At 47.9% G+C, this 22401-nt stretch overlaps 1 protein-coding gene across 1 annotated transcript in view; it reads left to right on the forward strand.

Moving 5' to 3' along the window:
- The first annotated feature begins 278 nt into the window (after window positions 1–278).
- Window positions 279–22401, forward strand: part of arhgap21a (Rho GTPase activating protein 21a) — a 47486-nt gene continuing 25363 nt past the window's right edge. The window contains exons 1-2 of the mRNA XM_086065696.1: window positions 279–705; window positions 1351–1565. Coding sequence (XP_085921822.1) covers window positions 1509–1565 — 57 coding nt within the window. The 5' untranslated portion in view covers window positions 279–705; window positions 1351–1508. The remainder of the gene's footprint in view (window positions 706–1350; window positions 1566–22401) is intronic.

Here is a 22401-nt window from a genome sequence, read left to right on the forward strand (position 1 = left end):
AGTACCAAGTCAAGTGACATCTAAACTAACATTTAGACTGTAACTTTATTGTACTGTATTGGTCGTTTAAAAAAAAAGAAAAAGAATAAGAAAAAGAAAGGTTGCATTATTGTCGTAGATGCTTAAATTACCATGGGTCAACGTTGTTATGGTCTCTTCTGCTCTTTATAGCGACCGTTACGTAAGACTCCCCCTGATTGGCTGGTCGTCAAAACTCCAAATTTAAACTGGCCACCCGATTGGCCGCCGTCAAGCGAGGGGGCGGGCTAAGAGGCGGGGCTTCGTCAAACCAGCCGCCTCGTCCATCTCCGGCACAGATGGTCGCGGTCGCGCCGCCAACTGGGAACTCGCAGGAATACACATTCCACACTCGTCTCCATTTTTTGTCTTTTTCCTCTGCTTGTTTCCTTTTCTCGATGTTGGACGTTTGGCCGCGGGGGAGATGAATGAACAGCGGAGGTTCCGTTGTGGCCGGGTCGCCGTGAGGAATGAGCGGGCGTCGAGGGGCGTCTCATGCCGCCGCTGCTGCCGCCGCTGCCGCCTTTTTCAGTCCAGCCGAGTTGGAGCAGGTAGCGAGCGGCTCGAGCTGTCCGCGGCCGCCCGAGGAGCTCCGCTGGCGGGCTGAGCGCCTCGCAGCCTCCCGCTGTCGAGTGGCCACCGAACATGGAGCAACGGCCTGCCTCTTCTTCTCTGGATTCATAACAGGTAGGACCGCTGACGGACGGACGACCTGACGGACGGACGGACGGACAGACGGACGGACAAGCAAGCTGTGGTCGTTGTCGTCGTGCGGGCTTCATGCATTCCTCAAATGCTACTTTGGAAATGTTGCCAAATGTCGAAACTGTTCGTTTTTCTCGGGCTTGTGGCTCGAGCACGTCAACGTGACGAGCCATCTCGATTTGTGTTGTTGGTGACGTGCACGCGATATCGTGGCGAAATGTCCTCTTTTTTCCCTTTTTAAATAATGACACACATATCAGCATCACTACAAAGCAACACTGTGCAAGGTTAACAGTGACGTAAATGTCACTCCTCACTCAGTGTGCGTTTGTGTGCTCGCGCATTTGGGAAAGCATTGCCAGGTGACATCACAACAGATGACTTTAATGCTGATACTTTTTCGTCATCGTCTGCACGTTCAATGTTGTTCATAATATTAGGTACACCTGCGTCCTATGCCATGAGTGTTTTACGGAATTTGCCTTGCCCTAAGTGGGTCCCGCAGGCGGCCGTTGCTAATATTTGGCTCCTTTCAAGTGTCCCGGAACCCAAAAGGGCTGTCAGTAGGATTCAGTGCGCTTTCACGTCGATGTCCAAAATGAATACATGTGAACTCTTCCTGTTCAGATTGCCACCTGTACTGGACATGAAGAAGAAGGAAGGCGTGGATTAGGATTTGGTTTTGTTTTTTTCTCCTTTTTTTCTTCTTCTTTCGTCATCGCCCACCTGAGCTCCATGCGGCCCCCCGCGGACTTGTCCCCCCACCTGAGTGTTTTGAGGTGAAAATGATGACGACGACACGCGGGAGCAAAGAGCGCCAACTGCGAGATGCGCCGTGTAAGGTAAGCCCCTCGACCAGTGAGCCAGACTTTTGGGGAATGTGGCACAAGTTGTTGATTTGTGCCTGCTTAAGTGTCCTCCATGTGAGCCTAATCACACCGAGCTCGCATTTATTCACGCACACACAATCCCAGCATTCTCATTGAATGGCCGTCTTCATCCTGTCCTTCCCTTCCATGACATTTGTTTAAGAGCAAAAAAAAAAAAGTGCAGCACAAAGAGACGTTTATGCTCCGCGGATAATCTTTCTTTTTTTGGAAGACTTTCTGCCGACCCGAGTGCTTACGTCACTGCAATCATCATCGCGTCCGCGCTGCTGCCATCTTTTGGATTATCATCAGAAAATGGCATCGTGTGTGTGTGTGTGTGTGTGTGTGTGTGTGAGCTGTAATCCTCTTAGTAGGCCAGGGTTGTATGGCCTTCAAATAAAATCTCTGATATTTTTCTTCCCCTTTAAAAAATAAATAAATGCAAGTGACATTCAAGTTTTGAAATATTCGTAATCGATGGGTTTTGCATTTGGGGTTCTTAAACAACACTACTGACACACAAAAACATTCCCAAATGTGAAGCAGCTATTGTTTTGTCCACTTGGGGTCGCCATCCTCACTTTCTACACTATCTGCACCTTTGAGTGTGTGTGGCTTTATGGACCGGCTCTGGTGAGTGACGTGGGTGTCTGCTGGCTGTGAGCCGATATGATGTGGATAACGATGGCGTGTGCGCCGGCGTGTGCGTGCGGAGCCTCCCATCAGTTTGGTTGGTGAATGCCAATCAAATGGAGATAAGCAGCGAGCGAGCGAGCGAGCGGTGGGAGCCATTTTACGTCTATAACTTTCAGCGTGGACTTGAAACCAGAGCCGCCTCACTCTTAAGTGCACCGTCGGCAACAATCCAATAATGATCTCCTTTAGTGTCAGTTAAATGCACCACTTCTGCCCGGCAACGAGCTGGAACCTCGGTAAAGAATCCGCGTCTCGCTGGATGCCGCAAAATCCACATTGGCAAGTGTCAAAAGTGTCACAAGTGTCACAAGTGTCACAAGCGCTGACAGCGCTCTCCATGTTGATGCCAGGGCAGGAATTGGTGATGTGTTTAATTGTGAGTGTCTTCAACTAATTCCGTCTGGGAACGAGCTACAACGTCAAAATGGCCTTCAAAACATTGTATGCATATTTTATGAGGCATCGCTGTCAAACCATCGGGACAAAATCGGAGTCAAAACAAAAGTTGTGCACATTTTGTATGGCACAAACATCTGGATTGCTTTGCAGCTGGGGCAGCCGTTGCCCATGTATTGAATCACTTTTGTTTGGCGTTGATGTGAGTTCAATTCCACCTGGCACAAGAGCTTTAGGACACCGTCAATCGTTCTCACGAATACACTTTCTGTCTCTACATTACAGAGAGTCTTTTAATGTGATTAAAACACACGTTTGAACGTATGAAGTGTAAAAAGTTCAACTAAGCCGTACAACTTCAACGTCTTCTAGCTTAATGCTAACATAGCCTTGTTACGGTTCTTCTAAACCAACAGACAGCTACGACTTCAGCAAGCAACACGTACAAACAGAGCACACCTCAATACTCACAGACACGTATTCTCTGGGCTCTGCAAGTTTTACAGTTGGGGACCTTCTCTGCCTCTCCCTCTTTCACACTGCGTCTCTTCCAGCAGATCTCGGTGCTGCCCAGGATGTTGTGCTACCAAACCCAGGGCAGAAAAATCACTTGAACTCACACAGAAGTGTTTGCATGTCCAAAATATTTGTAAGCGATGAGAAGAAATGTCCAAACGAGACTTTCTGTTTTTAGCGCGTGGCGTCGGCCGTCGGCTGTATCGCCAGCGAGTCGGCAAGTGCGGTGATCTTGCGGCAATGCCGTGACTTCATCCTGTTGTTTACGCCGACGCGTACAAACTTTCAAGGTTCACTGAACGCCCCCACGCCCCTTCCTGAATAACACATCGCAGGCGGGATAAAGCGCCCCTCCCTCCCCTTCCCATCCCGCCTCATTAATGAGGAAGGGGCGTCGTCTGCGCCCCCCCCCCCCCCCCCCGCCCCCGCTTCTAAACCGCCAGCCTCTCCCCTTTTTGCATCATACACACAGCGACCGCCGCCCAAGCCGTGAAAACACAGCTGCCCCCCGTCGCGCCGAGAAAAACACCCCACGTGTGCCGCGTCTGTTTTGGCCTCGCTTGACCCCACTCAGCAGATGATTATTTACATTTCATGTCCGTTTGGTGGGAAATGGCCGAGATTGTTGTTTGAATGAAAGTGACACGTACGCTTTTGTTGCGGGGGACACGGTCCAGACTCACCGCACCCGCCATCGGTGAAAATAAGCCACATACAGTTGAAAGAGAATGTCCCTTTACCGCTTGTCTTCGGTGTCCCGCAAGGTTCTGTACTTGGTGCAGCATTTTTCAATATTTACAATGTAACAATGTAAGCCGTGCTATTCTTGCCCATTGTTACACTGATGAGTCCAACTTTTTTTATACTTCCACAGCGCTTATGTTTCAAAATGCTCTCTCCAATATCACATAAGCAAACCTGAATGTATAATTGTCAAAAGAAAGCTGGAGCAATCTACGTACAAAGCGGCTTTGAATGTTCAGCTGTTCAAGTCGTCATTTGCTCCAAACAGCTGCTACGTCAGCACATCCCGGTCAAGCAACATAAAAGAAAAAAGAATTCAACTTGATTTATTTAAACACAACCAAATAGAATTTAGGAAGGAACGGAAGTCTGCTAGCTTAATGCTAACATATCATGTGAAACACCGCAGACAAACGAACATAAGTTATCGTTGATGTCCTGGTAATTGTAATCCTTTGAACAACCTTGAATGTTACTTTCAAAATCCGCCCAAATGCTACAAATGGCATGTTTTGATCAAATGCTGTGTTTTCTCTTCAAATTTGACACAACGGACCGCAAAGCGGCGCTCGTCTGGACACGAGACCTGCTCCAATGTCCCGCTTTGCCCTCCAACTCAAATGTGGTGCACGCCATCTGGTTGCCGGGCAACCATTTGGCGTCACACTGACACTTGCTCACGTATCGCCTTCCTCGCTTCTGAGGTCGCTGGCTCAGATGTTTTGGTGTAAATTGAGCTCAGACGGCCCGATAACCTCATTCCCTCCTGCCTTTACTTTTGACGGTGCTATATTTAGCCCGCATAAAGACGGAAGCTCGGCAGAAGGCGTACACGGTCAGAATTTGCCATCTCTTTTGAGCTATCGTGTGCCGCTTTGTCCTGGAAGGAGAAAAGGAAATCCGCTTGGCCGCTCTAAAGGTCATCAAATATGCCACAGCGGCATTTTGCGCTGCTCGCGTGGAGAAGGTGACGTTGGTACCGATAGTCGGCGGAACACAAGCACTTTCATGCTCCAGTGAGGCTGAGGTGCTGCTCACCTGTACTTTCACTGCCAGGTGACCAAGTGAACTGACGTCTACCGCGGCCTGGTGGCGGTGTGGCTGAATCGCACTCATAAGTTCAATTTTGTCTCGCAACACTGAGCGGCGCGCGTCAATCTCTTAAATTGTTTGACTTGTAAGTCAACTGAAGCGGCTTCCTCCTACGGCAGACGTCCCGTCCCGTCACGTCCCGTCACGTCACGTCACGCTCCACCTGCCCCCAACCAACCCTTTCATATTTTGCCCTTTCGCTTTCCCCCCCGGCAGGCGGCATGATCTTTTTGTTGCGAGCGTGACATTTAAACACGCGCGTGTGCGTGTGCTTGTTGTCAATGGAGCCTTATGTAACCGGCTGCCGGCAGCACATAGCCGAACCCGCTAGTGCTAGCACTGTGTGAGCTTTTGGAAGTCCCGGCAGGTGACGAAGGAATGATCTCATCAATGATTTGCCACAAAAGAGCCATCTTGTGAAAACTCTCACAATGGTGCTGCAATACAGTAAAAGCAGGAAAGGACATAAAACCACGAGTAATTAACACAACGCACATTTTTTAAATGTCCAAAATCCACAGACCACAAAGTTAAATATTTGAATGGCTGTCCTCATCAAAGTTGAAACTGAATTTCCCTTTCAAGTGCGTTTGGGAGGATGTGACAGACGAGCGTGCGCTTGTTGTTCGGGACGCACACACAGACGCATGAGATCCATAATTCACATGGGATTGGATTATATGGAGTCTGTGTCGGGGGCGGGTCGTTGCCATGTGAGTTTTCAGGGGCCCCTCTAATGCTGATTGGTGCAGACGTGACCGTCGAGCTGAGTCACTTGAACGAGCCCTTACCGCACATATTAAAAAAAAAAATTCAATGACAAATACCCGAGAAGTAAAATAAAGGGTTTGACTTAGTTTGGCTTTCAGGTTAGGGTTGAGTTAGTTGGTTTGGTTTTAGGATTAACAACGGAGGTAACTTCCAGTTCTTGGCAGTGATGAGACATGATTGAAACTTTTCTGTTGGTCACTTTTCACATTTTTAATCAAATCGTATAATGCAACACTTTACAAATCATATGTGACTGAATCAATATTGCAGCTTTTTTTTTTTTATGTCGTCGTCGTTTTTTTACATCTTTTGTTGGCCTGGCCAACGGAAACTGTGGTTTCTACTGTCAGTCCCAGATAAGCTCGTCCGATTGCCCCTGGAACTGTCTGGTCAACTGGAGCGATGATCTCAAAACAGACCACGTTTCGAACCCAAATCCCATTGTAAGGCTAGAATGATATGGGTAGGAAAGTCCTCGGGTTAGTTCATCGATTGATAAAAAGTCCTGGGAAGCTGACCGATGTCCGACCCGAAGAGGGTTTTGTTTAAAGTGCTGCGGGTCCCGAGGCTGGTCGGCCATGTTTGCTCTTTTAAGTGCGCAACCTCTTGACGCTCCAACAAGAATCGGCGTTGTCCGTGTTCTCACTCATCCTGTCTTCACCGCCGGCAGATTTTGCGCTCACAAGACGACCACTGTTACTCTCGCTGTCCTTACGATGCTGACTTGGTCCTTTAGCCTTTCCTGAGATACTGGGACTGGTAAGAGCAGCAAGTCTTGGGTTCGAGATCTTTTCACCACGATGACTCACGGGTGGCAAAAGATCCGATGGGCAAACCCTTTTATGTCAGCAGATGAAATGAAAGGAATGAAGATCTTCAACCCCGCCTGGGGCTCGCTCCGCACTGCTAAATGGCGGCAGCACTTGACACGAGCGTTTCCTGACGATGGCACAATCGCAACCATCTGGATGTTGTAGTGCCTCAAAGGGAGCTAACGGGAACGTAAACAATCCCGGACAACTGTTTACTGGCCCCCGGAAGTTCGGAAATTACCTTCCGGGATCTTTTGCCGACAACCCGGCCACTTGATGTTGGTTTTCTTTGTGGACCTCCCCAGTGGTGGTGGGGGGGGCGGCTGGGGGGTTGGTCCTGTGGCGTGCCACCTCCAGACAATCAGGGATTCTTACTTCATTGTTAGAAGAGATTCGCAAGAGGAACAGAACCTGAAGCCAAATCCTTCTTACCTAATTGCTACTTTTCCCCCCACTTTATTTTCACTGAGATGAATCAACGCAGTTTTTTTGTGTTTTGTTATTTTTGCCTCACTTTTAGCACCTTCTCTATCTTTTCATGGACAGATGAACACCCTTGGCTGGCGTAAGCTTTTATACACGTCAGTGTCATACATATTGCAGTCGTATAACACTCTTGCTGCTTGGCCAAGTTGACTCACTTCATGCACACCTTGCTCATTGTCAATTGACAAAACGAGGTAAGCGAGGAAACCACGTGAACTATTGGCGATCGGTTGTCGTGGAGGACGAAAGCTCACTCGCAAGTGGTTTGCAACTTAAAGCCAAACAGTTGACTGCTTGTAACGGCTCAAACTCCAACGAAATGTAATTCCTAGTACGTTTGAAAGATGTCCGGAGCTTGGCTACTCCGTCTGAAGGTTTGCATCTGATTGTGAGTTGTTGACTTCATTGTAGTACATTTCATAGAAATACTACACTGCTCCTACTATTTCTTGACAATGACTACTTTCTCGTATTTTGCGAGGTTCCGCTAACAAAATGACGGTGAATGATGAATAGCGACTGGCCGTGGGAATCATTCAGGCTGAGTTGACGACAAGATTCCGGGAGAGAGGAGGTTAAAAGTCCTTGGCAGCCAGGTGAAGTCCTGCATTGCTCATTTGAAAGCCGGCTGCTGCGACACAACTGCAGGGACGAGCGCGGGGAGGTGCAGCCTTGCGCCGCAAACTGCAGACCGGCTCGCTCGTGGCGCAGGCTTCTCTGTAACCGTGGCGATGCCCCTCCCGCATGCCCGGAGACAAAAACGGACAGCACTTTCTCTCCCGGCCCGGGAAAGTTGCTTTGGAATATAGCATGGGATGACTCAACTGCGCTAATTGACGTGCATGCGGGCCGAAGCTGGCGCGGGGCCTGCCCGCTGGGCTCGCACGCGGATGCCCCCAATGTCGCCCTCGCCGCCCGGCACCCTCCCGCCTGTCGGCGACGCCTGGCACTGTTTGCGACTCGGCGATGAAGAGCGGCTTCTTCAGAGGAAGGCGAGATGTCTCGCATGAAAGTTGCGGACTGCATGCTCAACAACAACTGGAGCCTGGTATGCGACCTCTACTGCGCCTGGAACAGTCAGGTGCGTAGCATCCGCGTATAGCATAGCAAGCGGCGTGTGCGTCTTTTGCTGGCTGGCCTCGGGCCTCGCTCTCCCGGGGGTTTCCAGGAATGGCATCCCCCGATATCTGCCCTATTAATAGCCGCCATTCATTGAGCTGCACGGTGTGGAAGTGGAAACTGTGGCGTGCCTGGCATGCTGACCTCCGAGTGTCCCTTTGCGTGCCTGCCTGCCGCTTTGCTTTCTCCATGGACACAATTGGATTGGACAAAGTGTGCCTTGTTAATTTCTTTCCTGTAATATCTTTCTGTTGACTCCAATCAGAATGCTGAAAAGTGTCCCTATTTTGGCGCACTTTCATTGCAGTATCTAAAAATAATCCATCTGTCCCAACGGTTGTAAAGTAATAAGAGCTGAGCCCTGCCGCAAATAGCAAAAAACATTTTTTGAGTCATTGACACCCCCGTTCTTGACTATTTTTACACTTGTGTACTGGATGTTACTAGGGTTAAAAGACAAACATGATGATGATGATCCCCAAAAATCGTTTGGTCTCACCTCAAAAACCTTGTGTGTCTGTGGTTCAGATGGTAGAGCAGGTCGTCCAGTGACCAACGGTTCAACAATTTGATTTCTGGCTACGACCGTCCCATTTCCAATTGTCTTTGGCTTTTTTGCCTCCGGGTCAGCATTGTATGTAAATGAGAAACTTTACCGCACTGCTTTCCTATTTAGACATTTGGCAGCATCTTGTTGGATCTCAGAAAGAGCACAAAAAAGGCAAATAGGTACATTTGAGAATAGTGAACGGTTGAAATGTTTCCACTTTCCACGTTGGATGCATCCTGGAAGCAATGAATGCGTTTGCCACATACAGCGCTCTTTGTCTTGTGCTGCATGCATCATCCGTCTGTACATGCTCACAAGTCATCTTTCTGCTCTTTTGCTCCTTTGACTGGACGCTCATACAGGCGGCTCATTGTCGACTTTTTTTCCCCTCCGTTGCTTGATGTCAACAGTAAAGAACGGCTCGGCCGCCGTGCCGCTCTCCGGCCTGCCCTAATTCAATTTCGGGCAAAATTGTTTGCGTGGAACTGATAGGCCTCTTGTTTTGCGGCCGACCAACTGCTGCGTGAGGTGCTGAAGACGGCCTTTGTGCTCTGCGGAGGAATTCGTGCGTGGAATGTTTACAGGCCAACACCTGGCGGGAGGGGGCGAGGGAACGCAACGGCGGCGACACTCGTAGCAAGCTGATGTATGTTGGCGAGCTCAAGACATTTACAGTATCAGATAGTGTTGGTTGCAGGTGTGATTGGCTGGATTCAAAATCAGTTATCAGTTGTAATGTCATCTGCTGATCGTTTAAGGACATCATTGATCGATCTGCAAGATAAGACATCGCAGATACGCGCACACAATCGCATTCCTTCCACGGATGTTCTGTGTTGCCATCGTTAATAATCCAACATCAAATACAGTTGGATTTTCCCCCTTCATCATTTTAAATAATGTTGTCGTTTTTTTGTGGGTGGTGTGGATGTCTGCTTGATGGTGCACCAGGCCGTACGGAAAAAGACTGGACACAAAAATAATATATCAGACTCTGGAAGAAGTTTTATTTTGAAAATAAGGTGCTCATCTCGATCATGCTTGTAAAAGTGTAAGCCTATAAGCTTGCAAAAAATAGTTCATAAAAACATATTTTTCCCCATTTTTTTCCCTTTTTTTGCAGTTCACTCGAGCAAAGTAATAACTGAACTCAAATATTGGTTTGCAACACAAAGCAAAGCGAAAAAGCTTCATTTCCCTACTTTCCTGGTTTATTCCTTTTTATTCTCAAAAATTACCGTTAAATCCAATGGAAAGTTTCTGAAAATTCACAGAATTTTTCAACCCTAAGGTCATTCAGAAATAAAAACATGGATGCCGATCCTTTGGGTGTGTGATTACGCAGAGCAAGACCTTTTTTTTCTTCCCCACTTGAGTTGAAAGGTGACAACGGGGTGTTAACCAGGCTGGCGTGTCAAAAGGTCACTGACATGAACTGACTTCTGTCAAAAAACTCAGAGAGTGACTCCGATTAATAATTCATATGTAAAGAGACCAATTACAAGGAGCATCCAGGTGGTGTGGTGGGTGAGTATCCCAGGGGCCCCTAATTGGCGCACCTGCTCCGGGTCCCCAAAGGGTTGTGATGGACGTACGGGTGTGAGTGTGTCCTCTGTTTTTTGTCTGCCGGCCTCTGAAGTGGGAATGTCAGCAGGACGACCTGATGGTGCCTTACACGCCACCTCATCATCCATTTCCCTACATGGGACGAGGGCCACACCTCCCTCCTTGCACCACACCTTCCCCCCCCCCGTGGGCCCCTCTTTGCTTTGGGAATGCGAAAGTGACGATAATGGCAATCTCTGTCGTGTTTTATTGTCCTCATCTTTGGGGCAAGTTGGGAATGAAAATGTGAGGTTGCTTTCGTTGCAAGCCTTCCGATGGGGCGACTCTCGTCCTCGCGTGTGCATCAGCTCGCCGTTGTCTGATGTTTCTGTCTGTGCTCTCCTTCCATCTCATTTCTCCTTTGTGGAGAAGCATTCCAGGCTGTTGGGCCGCACAATCGCTCAGACGATTAGCATATGAAAGCGGCCCAGTGGCTGTGAATGCCGCAGAAGAGGGAAAAAAAAAGGAGGCGGGGAAGAAGTGTCATAAAACTTCCAACACTCGCAAGAAGAATGTTAGCGTGCTGCGTCTTAGCATATGTGGTGAATATTTCCCTTTTTCACCCTAATCCCCAAAACTTCTTTCATTCCTGCCATTGTATTATTTGCTAACATTGCTCAAAGTTGAAACATTTGCGGTGTGACCTCAAAATGTGGAAACTGGTTGGTGGACCTTGACTTGCGAGTGAATCCATTTTTCAAGTCACAAGCGCTCACTGAAATGGATGAAAACACACTTTTTCAAAAACCATTTCTTAGCACCTCATTGTCAAGAAATGGGACATTGTCATGTAAGATCACTTCAAGGGAAAAAGAGGTTCTCCTTCACAGTTGTCTGCTTCCTTAAAAGTGTTTATGTGTGACTCCCAGATGAAGTTTGCTGTACTGTTGTCCTGCTTGGCAGGCATGTTGTGGGACAACAACCTGGAAGGCATGCGACTCTAAATTTGGACTTGAATGTATAGTGTAAAAAAAAAAAAGAACCTCCCAACTGGCGCTCAGCACGACGAGTAGGTCTCACGTGATACCCCCGCTGGAAGAACTGGAAAAAGATCCTCCGTTTTGGCCGGGGTGGGGGTGGAGTATGCTTCGTCATCTGCGGGGGCTTTCAGGACACGTCAATTTGAGCTCAGCAGTTCGGCTCGTGAGCAGAATGCTGATTCACCTCGTACTGTCAACGTGTCCCCCTCCCCCCTCGTCTTTCTCCGCACGTAATCCCTCTGACATATGTGCATGATGGTGGGGGGGGCTGTAGTAAACACACGCCGCTTGCTTATTTGTACGGCAAAAAAACAAACAAACGGGCACCGCGGATGTCGCTGCCGCCTTTTGTCCTCGGAGCGCGCCACCTTGGTAACGACGGAGACCGATGCTCCTTCTGTCATTTAGCGGCGGAAAAAGAATCGAGAAAACGTTGCAGCGTGCGTCCCTTTGGTGCAATGCAGACGTGTTGGGGAGGAGCTTGGACTGGCTCAAAGTGTTACGTCGCCGTCTTAAAGCGCGTAGATTCTCCCTTTGCCCAACCCCCCCCCCCCCCCCCCCCGTGGGCCCTCTCTACGGGTGCGATGATCAGATGTTGCCTTCCAGTATCCAAGTTTCTTCTTCAGATGTTTTTTTTTTTTCTCTCCAAAATGTGACGAGCTTCAGAGAGGCTGCTGCTCGAGTGAATTGTGCGCTTTAAGCTGTTTCTAGAACGGGACAAGTTTCTTAACACACAAAATGCAAAATGAAAACACTTGCAAGGTGCATGACGGAGACACTAATACAGAAGTAAACGTGCGGTAAATCAACGTCAGCTCGCCATAGCGCCTGTGTCACTAATTAAGACATGCTCAGTGGCAGCCATTTTCAGAAAATTCGTGAAAAACAAAACAAAAATATATTTATATAAATACGTATCTGGGATTGAATATCTGGATTCTGAAGACATAAAAATACGTTCTTGGCATTGAATGAGTTTTGAAGACACGTCAATGTGTAAATACACGAAAGTGGCGCTTTGAGCTCCTTTGAGGTTCTTTGTGAGCAATTCTTCATACAGCAGGCAACAAGTTGTTTTTTGCTGCTTACTGTCAAACGGCTCACCTGTTTTCTGAGGCTGAGCTGCGATTGGTTGTTACCTGAGCCATGAGTACACAATTGGCAAAATGGCCGGCCGCCCCCAGGTGCCTTTTGCTACTTAACTGTTCCACAAAGGCAATATTAATCGGAATGTTTATACTCCCGCCAAGTGGTCAAGATGCCCGAATTAATGGCATTTACATTCATCACTTAATATTGTTAATAATATCATAAATACCACAATAACACATGCATTGACCGTGCACTCTATTCTGGATTTTTTCAGACATCAGCGGAATTCTGACCTATTTTATTTTTCCTATTTTAAAATGTATCTAATCCCTTGGTGTTGCGTCATCCCCCTTCCCCGTGTATCATAATCTTCTGTTATTTGATGAGGCCTGGGGCTGACGTCACCGCGTTTGGCGCCCTTCGGCTGTCCTTCCCGACAGAGCGCATGGAAGGTGAAGTAGGTGAATTTGTGAATCGTGAAGTTGCAAGCATGCGTGCAGGCTGATGACGGTTGAGCATTTTCTGCCGTTCGAACCCAAATGACATCCATCTGTTCGTTCCTGGCCGCAGTTGTGTTTTCTCAAAAAGAAAAGCCTGCTGCTGTTGTGTGCCAAAGGCCGACCGAATGGCTCACCAGTGGGTGAGTGTTGATTGCGGTGAATCAGAATGCACTGGTCACTCCCTTCGTCACTTTACTGGGGGGAGGAGGGGGGGGGGGGGCAAAACAAAAGGAGGAGGGTGCGGACCAGAAGGAGATCCTTATGTCGAGGAGGTGCAAACAAGAGGGGAGAAGAGATGCTGCGGCGAAGGAAAAGATGAGTAGTTCTTATTGTTTCCAGCTGGTTCCGGGTGTGGTCGCCGTCGAGTCTTCCAGTCGCTGAACTGCCGACCAAATTTTTTTCACACATATCCAAAATAATGGTGATTTCACATATTTTCCCAAATGCTTTGCAGCTTCTGCCAGCCTTGGTGCTTAAAACGTAGCGATGACCTCATAGGCTCACCGGATGAGCGAAAGGAAGGAAACGGATTCATTCCAATTCCTTGGATTTGCTTGCGGCAGAACTGCGGCCCATTCAGCCTCCGAGCTGTCCTTTTCTAAGATGCTCGCATGCACTCGGCCTCGGACTTCTCGGTCCGGCTCATCGATGGCCACTTTGCAGTCGATGTCGCTTTGCGTCTCTGCAAAAGGGAAAAATCCGTTATTAGACCTTTTTCTGTTACAGTCCATAAACAATACTGACGAGCAGACTTTCCTGAGACCAAATTATGTTTTGATTGAACATTTTGGTGTTGAAATACACAATGCTTTGTGTCTTTTTTGTTTTTTTGTCAACTTCAACTGGGATTTGCAGTTTCAAGAAAATGAGGTGTGTGTGAATGCATGTTATTCAAAAGTCTACCTTTCGTGCCTACCTTAGGCCCAAGCTTGATGAGGACAAGCGCTACAGAAAATGGAAGGATTTGATTGCAAAGCACAAGCGCAGTGCTGTGAGGTACTCCCAGTTGGCAGGTCTAAAAAAAAAAAAAGATAATAAAAGTGTCACTGACAGACTCGAAGCCGCGCGACTTAGAATAAAACCCAAACCACTTAACTCGTAACCGCGCTGTCCTGTTTTTTGGCGCAGCTTTCTCCCAGTCAGCTGATTATTGAATTAGGCAGTAAAACACAAGCCCGACTTTAACGGCGCGGCGCATCCACACTTGGGGTGGACAGAAGTGAAGATCATCTGCGGGATGCTCCGTCAGCAGCCATTAGAATCCTCGACCTGGTTTCCATTTAGAGCGCAATGCCGCTCGGTGGGATTCTCTAGTAGAGCCTTCTTCAGGTTGGGAGGAGGGTTAGAAATTTGGGGGAGGTTTAGAAATTTGGGGGTTTCCCAGGTGGGCAACATTTGAACCCGTGCAATGCTGATGTATATGGTGCAAGGCTAAATTGCTTAGTTTTTTTGTTTTAGTTTTTTTGCCCATGCCACCTAACTTTGGAGTATTTTGTCAATGTTTGATCGTTTCAAGGATTTGTGTCAGCTTTCTTGAACCTTGTGATTAGCTGAAATGTGGCGGTAGGTTACAGCGCCATCTGTTGCGTTTGCATGCGCCTGACAGGTTGAGAAGGTCTCAGAGACGGAGAATTGATGTTTAAAAATACACACCGTGTGTACGTAATGGAGTAAAAGCAGATTAGGAGGCCCTATTCATCAAGCCCTATCAAGACTTTTATTCTTCGGTGATTGATGAGGGAGGGGGGGCTGGAGCTGAACGAGCTATGCGGCCGCACATTGGGAGGCAGCGTGCAATGCGCACACCTCCTCTATTCCGGGCCTTTCCGCACTCCCAACATTCCAGTGTCCGTATCTCACCGCGAGCCCCAACTGCTTTCAATCAGTCGGGTCACGAGGCTCTCCAGATGGGCCTCAGCTTTGGGCGGGACTGCCGTGGATGTGGTAGAGGGAGCGGGGTGGGGCGAGGCGGGGGCGGGGGCGGGGGTTCTGCAATAGTCAACCTACTTGTGCCCCTCTTCTCCATCCGCCCGGCTTGAATTGCGTCACCTTCTTCCTCGGAGACCGGCGCTGGACGGCTCGCCACCGCGCACATATTTATTTTGCAGCCTCACACTGCTCCAATGTTTTTTTTTTTTACTAGCTGACATTTTCCATCGGCGCTTGTGTTTTGAAAAGACCACAGTGTGCTTTTTGGACAACCGCATAACAGGACGTGCTTTTTACAGCCTGATGAAGAAACAAATAAACGAGGCCAACGTTGCAATTTAGTGAAAGCTGAGGTCATCTGTTTTCACTTGGGCCACTGAGTACTTGATCTCGGACATGTGGACCGTAAATAAAAATATGCAAGCCTTCGAAGTCATGAAGCGGAGCATTTCATCAAACCTCCGTCTTATCTGGTCATGACTGAGAAAGAGGAGGAAGAACAAGGAGATATTGACTCCTAATGTGCTAACGCAATCAGTCGGCAAAACTGTTAGCGCGAGGAGGAATCTGTTGGCGTTGCTTGCCTCGTGTACGTTCGAAGCCAAAACTCCACACAACAGCATGAGCATTTTTAAACTCATTTTGTTACTCGGCTTGTTTTCTTGGTCCGAAGGCCGCTCTTTGTCACCTGCTTATTACGCAGCCGTTTGCTCCACGCTCCCCTTTTGCTTTGACATTGTTTGCGAGCGTTACCTGGCGACTGTAAAAGGAATCTCCCCTTTCCTCCCTGTCGTCATCGCCCCACTACCCTCCGTCGCGGACGTCTCGCATTACGTCCCGTTCTCCTTCGCTTACTACTGGAGCGCTGGCCGCAACCCCTCGGCTGAAGGTCGCGGCACATCCGCGCGACAGGAAGCGTCCGGGATAATTGCGCGGACTTGAACGCAAGCTCGAGCCATGCCTCCAAGAACGTCCCCTCCGGTGCGCCTCCTGACACCCTTGGGGAGGATGGTGGGGTCAGCTTGGCCTCATCGTTCAACAATTTGAGCCTGTAATAATCATATATATGATTGCGGTGAATCATTTTTTTTCCCACATGTATCGCAACTCAGTTTTTCAGATAATCCTACCACAAATCTCACAAATCCAACCCAAATCAATATAACTTGCATTGTGACAAAGAAATTGCCTCCTTAACCTAAAAAACATTTTCTTTGGTATCTTTCTTGTGTTGAAGTTATTAACACCGACCTAAACTAAGGCCAGGGAGGTCTGCGGTTCTTTGGATGCTGATTTGGATTCTTTTGTAACCTGCTGGATGAGTCGTCATTGCACTCTTTGAGTTATTTCAGTTGGCCCGTCCGTCACACCTGGCAAGGTTTATGAAGCTTCCCAATTTTCTCCATTTGTGGATAATGGCTGTGAGCAGTCCTGCTTTGCTCCAGTCCTAAAGCCTTGGAAACGGCTTTGTAACCTTTGCAGACTGTAGATTTGAATCAATTCTTCCTTTCTCATTTGTTCCTAAAGTTCTTTTGACTGTGGTGTCGTGCATTTCTTTTTGAGACTTTCCAGCCTTATTCATATTGTCTGACAGGTGCTATTAAAGAGATTTGTCAAATGTGGTGGTGATCAAGCCAGGTGGGGCGTGGACAGTGAAATTCAACTCAAGTTAACCAAAAACTCGTAAATCACAGTTAACTCCTGATTTAACAAGAATGACTTATAAAACATAGTGGCAGCGTAGTTTGTACATTTCCCCCCTAAATGTTGGTGCCAACGTGGGTACAGACGTACCGATTTTTGAAAGATGGAACCTCACGCCACAGGTGAGTCACTCTTTGAGAGAGCAGAAGGACGCTTGGCTTGGTCTCGATCGTCATGTTGTTCATAGTGTACCCCGTGTTTTTAGGCAGCAAAGGGCGCGTCTCTTGAGCCTCCATTGACACCATCGTGAAACAATCCAGTCGAAGGGATCGACTGAGTGCCGTTTACTTAGTTTAGCCACTGATCTCTGCTCTGCTAACAGGATTAGAGTGGTTGGTGGTACCTCCACCCTTTGGTGAGTGCTGTGGACCTACCGGGCTGGTCCGTCCTTGTCCGTCTCTCACTTTGTCCTTTTACTAATTTAACCCCTTTGGTTTGCTGAGCTAATGAGCTCTATTTTTATCCCCATTTGTCAGTGTGTGGAGCTATTTAATCATGACCCTGTGCTGCTTATGTAAGAAGCTGGCGGGTTCACGGCCTCCCGAAGAGACGAGCTGCATACTTTTGAATGATTGCCGCTCAATTCTTCTCACTACTTGAAACGCTGCACGGCTAAATCGTCTGACAGCTTAAGGTCAGGAAACCGTTTTACTACGATGTAATCCTGTATTCAATTGGGAGGAACATTTATTGCCAGAAAAGAAAAATGTTCTCAACTGTCTTCCAGAGACTGTCTAGGTATGATTTTTAAAACACATGTAACCTACTGCAGGTGCCCAAGGGAAGATAAATGCTTGACATCCACCTGCTTGGCCTTTGCTCTCTGTTAAAAGTGTCTTGTCTGGTGCTACTCACACGCAACCTTTCACCTTTAGCCCCAACCATGAGACCTAATTCCATTGGCTCGCCAGGGAACGCTCGTCGTATATTTATGTGTGGTCACGCCGTGTTTATCGCCGCTGGGTTATTAAACGTGGGCCAGTAGCTAGCAATAGCATCCACTCTCCCGCCACGCTAACAGATTAGAAACAGATTTAATGCTTAATGGGTAGCTATCGCTCCGTCGGGCCCACCCACAACCTCTGACGTCGACACCCTGCAAACGCCGGCCGCCCCCTCCTCCTCTCAGACCAGCGAGCAGCAGTCGATGGCATCGTGAAGCCATCTGCCGTTCAATCTGGATGCTCCGACGTCAACCCCGGCAATCTTTCTGTTTCTGCGTCTGCGTCACAGCCCAAACGACTCGTAATCAAACCGCGTCTGAGTTGTTTGTTCTCGGGAAAAAAATCTGTTTTTTGAGCAACATTTTCGAACGGCATCCGTGCGAAATGCTCATCATAAACATCATGCTTCTCTGTGTGTCGCATATTTCTGATGGAAATGTATACATCTTACATAACTACGTCTCACATTATTTGAGTTGCATAACAACTGACTGAATTACACTGGCTATGTTTTGTGGTTGGGGAAAAGAGTTCCTGTTTGATTCAATCACAGGATGACTGTCTGACAAGACTATTTTTTGTTATTTGTTCTAATAAGCCCCCAGTATGGCTCTCAAAAAAGTGAAAAGTGCAAGTTATCGTGCTAATAGGAAGCTAAATTACATTACTTTTGGGGAAAAAAGGGAAATAATAGCTCTACACTATTGGCAATCAACTTCGTTTTTTAATTTTTTTTATTTACTTAACCAATAAAAACAAGGGAACCACGACATGGTTCTAGCTAACTATAAAAATTGGTTTTAAATGACTTATGTCGAGCCTGGAATAAACCAAGATCCCCTTATTGATTTATTTGAAGCATTTAGCTAAAGTTACACAATCACGTCTTGCGTATCACAAAACAAAGACGCCCCATGAATTATTCATATTCGGATATGTTTGCAGCAAAGTCCAACGAGCGCTTTAGACCAAGTAGTTTTCCAACCCATCATGCGTCAACTTGAACCCCGCTGGGTCTTCAGGCTCTCCTGGACAAACTCCTGGAGAAAAACATTCCAGAGAACCTCTGAGCTGCTGCGTGCTCATAGCAAAGATGTCTTGTCTTCAGCTCATCTGCCTCGAGTCCTTGGTTGGTTGCATAACCGTGTTCTGCTGCGACACACATGGGAAGCAGAAAAGCCAAGAATGTTGTTCTTGTGAGTTGTGCCTCAAGTCAGCCATTAAGACCGCACGACTCAATGAATGCTTTGATCCGGCTCGATTCCTCTGTGACGGGCATCCTCCGAATGAACGGAAGAGGTCTCGAGTCACGTTGGCCGACCTGTGGCCAGCTCCGAGCCTGGATGGAATGGAGGGCGTCGTTGAGCATAGCTGGGGCGCTGAAAGCAACTCCGCGAGGTGACGTTACCGCTCAGCTCAAAGACGACATTCTTTTCTCCTCGGCTAATACAGGACATCACTGTTTGGTCACACCTGCCCCTCCTTGAATAAATCTCACGTCTGTCTGTCTGTCTGTCTGTCTGCAGCAGCAGCTGACCCTGGATAAAGGTGAAACCGCCCAAGCCATATGTTCTCTCTAGGGGTGGCAGTTTATCTGTTATTTTCAAAATAGTTCTATCCCCAGAGGACAGTGACCATTGGTCTACAGTTTCTATTCCAAGAGTCTTAAGTCATCTTCTCCAATGTGTCCCTCCCCTTCGATCCCTCAGAACCTCATCATCCTCAACACCATCATTATGCTCCGATTTCTAACGAGCGCGACCCTCGTGTAACGCTGCGATGTTTAGATTGAATCTTGACGTTCCGAAACTGAAACGTGACATCATCATTGAGTGGCCTCGTCGTTGCAGCTGTCTGCACTTCCCCAGCGTCGACTTATTGGAAGGTGATTTAGAGCAGCAGCTTCCAGCTGTGGAGATTGGGGACAAAATATGTTGAATGAGGAAACTTTTAAGTCTTGCTCACCTGGGCAAAATTATTGTGTCGTCTGCGACGTCAATTGAAAGGAAATGTGGAATGTTAGGAATATTCTCCAACGCGGCAGAAATAAAACTTTGGGATCCCTGGAAACATTGTGGGGGCTTTATGAGGGCCGTGACCTTTTTTTTATGACTCGCTACATAACGACGGATACCCTGGCTGCTTCTCGCCGTCCTCCAAGTCGTCAATGTCTGGTTTTCCGGGACCAAACATTGAAATGATTTGCAACATTATGCCACTGAGTCACAAAACACGCATGTCTGAACTGGTGAAGCCAAGCGCAGTAACGGGCGCCAGTCAAGGCACACCCTTTGATGGATTGGATGTGACAATTCCAGTGTTCAATTTCCGGCGTCTCACCTTTTTATTTCTGTGTTTGTCCCGTTCCTTGTCATCGGACACTCTGCTGTGAATAGCTGAATTCTCACCAAGCGGTCCACTTCAGTTGAGGTTGCCATGGTAGCTTGCATTGGGGGTTCGTTATTTCTAAATGTCTTCATTCGAAAATGAGTAGTAAACAAGCTAACACTTCCATAGCACTGTGGCCAGTAGCGACAACAAAACCATGCTCAAAAGTGGAAAAATATCCCTCCGTTCTCTACACCGCTAATCCTCATCGTGGTCGCAAATGAGCTGGAGCCTCTCCCGGCTGACCGTGGGCAAAAAGTGAGGTACACCCTGTTCTGGTCGCCATCTAATCACAGGACAACAGTGTCAATAGGGAACGCTGAAAAATGAAATCAATCTGGGTGTAAATGATGTTTGCGTTGGATGAACGGTGCGTCTCACAGCAGAGAAATTCTCAAAGCGACTTGACTGAATGTGGGATTGCATGCAAGCCAATCCGCAGGCTGGAGACGTGTGACTCTTCCCTAAAAAGCGTCATGAGGATGGCAGCTGCTGCTACTTGGGCTGCTGCGCACGTTGGTTCTTATCAGTCGAGTGGCGCCCGTGAGCGATGCAAACGCGGGAATGCCACACCAGAATATTTCAAGTTCCGTCACGTTGCAAAAGTGGTATTTTTAGACTTGTCTGAATTTTCAATGGCCACTGTGAATATTTCACAGAGCTGAGCTGAAAGCGAGAGATGACATTGCTGTTTTGCTTCTGTCCTGAATGTGTCTGCTTGGCTTTCATTGCTTTAGTTGGATGAAGAACTAATATTTCAGCCGAGGTCAATGCAACCTGACAGGGCAGAGGGAGGCAAAACTGAAATCTATATGCAACCACCATCCATCCCCAAATAGTTGGACACCAATGGTTTATCTTTTAGGCTTTTCGCAAGGAAATTGGATGCTCGAATAAGCTGTCATCCTGTGGTCTTGTTTTTCAAGGCTTTTAGACGCCTGACATAACTGCACTGGTTGTAGCGCTCGCCGGCGCATTTCACCTGCTCACCGAGTTGACGTTGCTTTCGTAAGCCGTTTACATGAGCTCCAATAAAGGCCGCCCGACAGGTTGAACCAAAATTGATTTGCTGATGAACTGCTCCTATCGACGGGCATCGTGACAGCTTTGGAGCGTTTGTGCTTCTTGTCTTGCATCCAGCAGGTATGCACCAAGAATCCCCTGAATGTACAGTTGGTCCCACCTCAAACCTCAGCCGTTGATTTCTGGGGTTGTCTTCCAGTAGCACTATATAGGCTCTTTTATGAAGGCCGTGTTGGCTCAAAGGAGCCTTTCAGGATTTCCAAGTTTACATTCAGGACGGACCTGCGGCTCTGCGTCTTGAATCAGGCGTTTGTCTGCATACTTCTGATTGCTGACGTTTCCAGACGTGGGCGGGGTTTAATGGAGTGTAAATCTTTGCCTCTGTTTGCTTATTTTTTCTTTTGCCCCACCGCAAACCATCAAATTCCAACTGCTTTGCTTTCCAAAAATGTTATTTCTGGCTTTTGTTGCCTCCGATGAATTTGGCAGCGTTACCGTTTCGATGCGGGTGTCTCGTACCAACAGCCACCATCTGGACAAGTCGTCTGACAAGCCACTTCATCGATTATTTCAGTCATTCCGAGTAGGTCTGGACCTCTCGGATCGTATTGGACAACTGCTTCCAACTTTGTGTGTTGATGTTTTCCTTTGGGTGGGGTGGGACCTAGTGCATGACATCACCATGCTCCTTGTGAGTGTTTTCATTTTCTATTTGTGTTTGGCTGTTTGGATGGCTCTTCTTACAATTGACCAACTTACAGCTCATAATTTGAAAAAATGGTAAGCGAGGGCACTCGTAAGTCAAGGTACTGATTTGTGGCGTTAGCTTGGGATGGGCCTTCCCAACGCCACAAACATGTTTTCCTTTGTTGTTGTTGTTTGAGAGCAGCTGCACGCCAGTGAATGAGCCTGCTGCTGAATGCTTGAGTGGCACAAGCATTTGTGTGGCTGCAGTCAGAGGTCATCAGCAGACAATTGTCCACATCAGGCTCAGCTCCTTAACTGTGGATCTCGCTAATGCGTGCAAGGTTCATGCAGACACACACACACACACGCACGCACACACACACACACACACATCCTTTCCTCCAGACTCTTTTTGGGTGAGCGTCCAAGCCAAACCCAAAGTCATTGCAACCGCAGTGAAGGAAATCCCCTTTATTTTTTTCCCCCAGCAGGATATTGGATGGTATGTTTCTTGTGCGTGCAGCCCATATGGTCTCCACAGCAAAGTGTGAACGGCCATTCTTGTTGTTGCCAGTGGAATGGAGGTGACGCACGGGCTCTTTAAAGCGCCACGGACACAGGAGGCACGGAGAGTTGCAGCGATAACATTTGGAGCGGTTGGATGGTGACTCATGTTTGAGTAGGACGCTTGTCAGAATGAAAACACAGCTGGCGACTTGCAACACAAGTGCAAACGTCCGCCAGTGTGTTCTCAGCAGTGGCGGGGGAAGTCAAG

This window comes from Leptonotus elevatus, chromosome 21 (assembly GCF_054856555.1).
Source record: "Leptonotus elevatus isolate MCC_2025b chromosome 21, RoL_Lele_1.0, whole genome shotgun sequence".
Classification (NCBI taxonomy): Eukaryota; Metazoa; Chordata; class Actinopteri; order Syngnathiformes; family Syngnathidae; genus Leptonotus; species Leptonotus elevatus.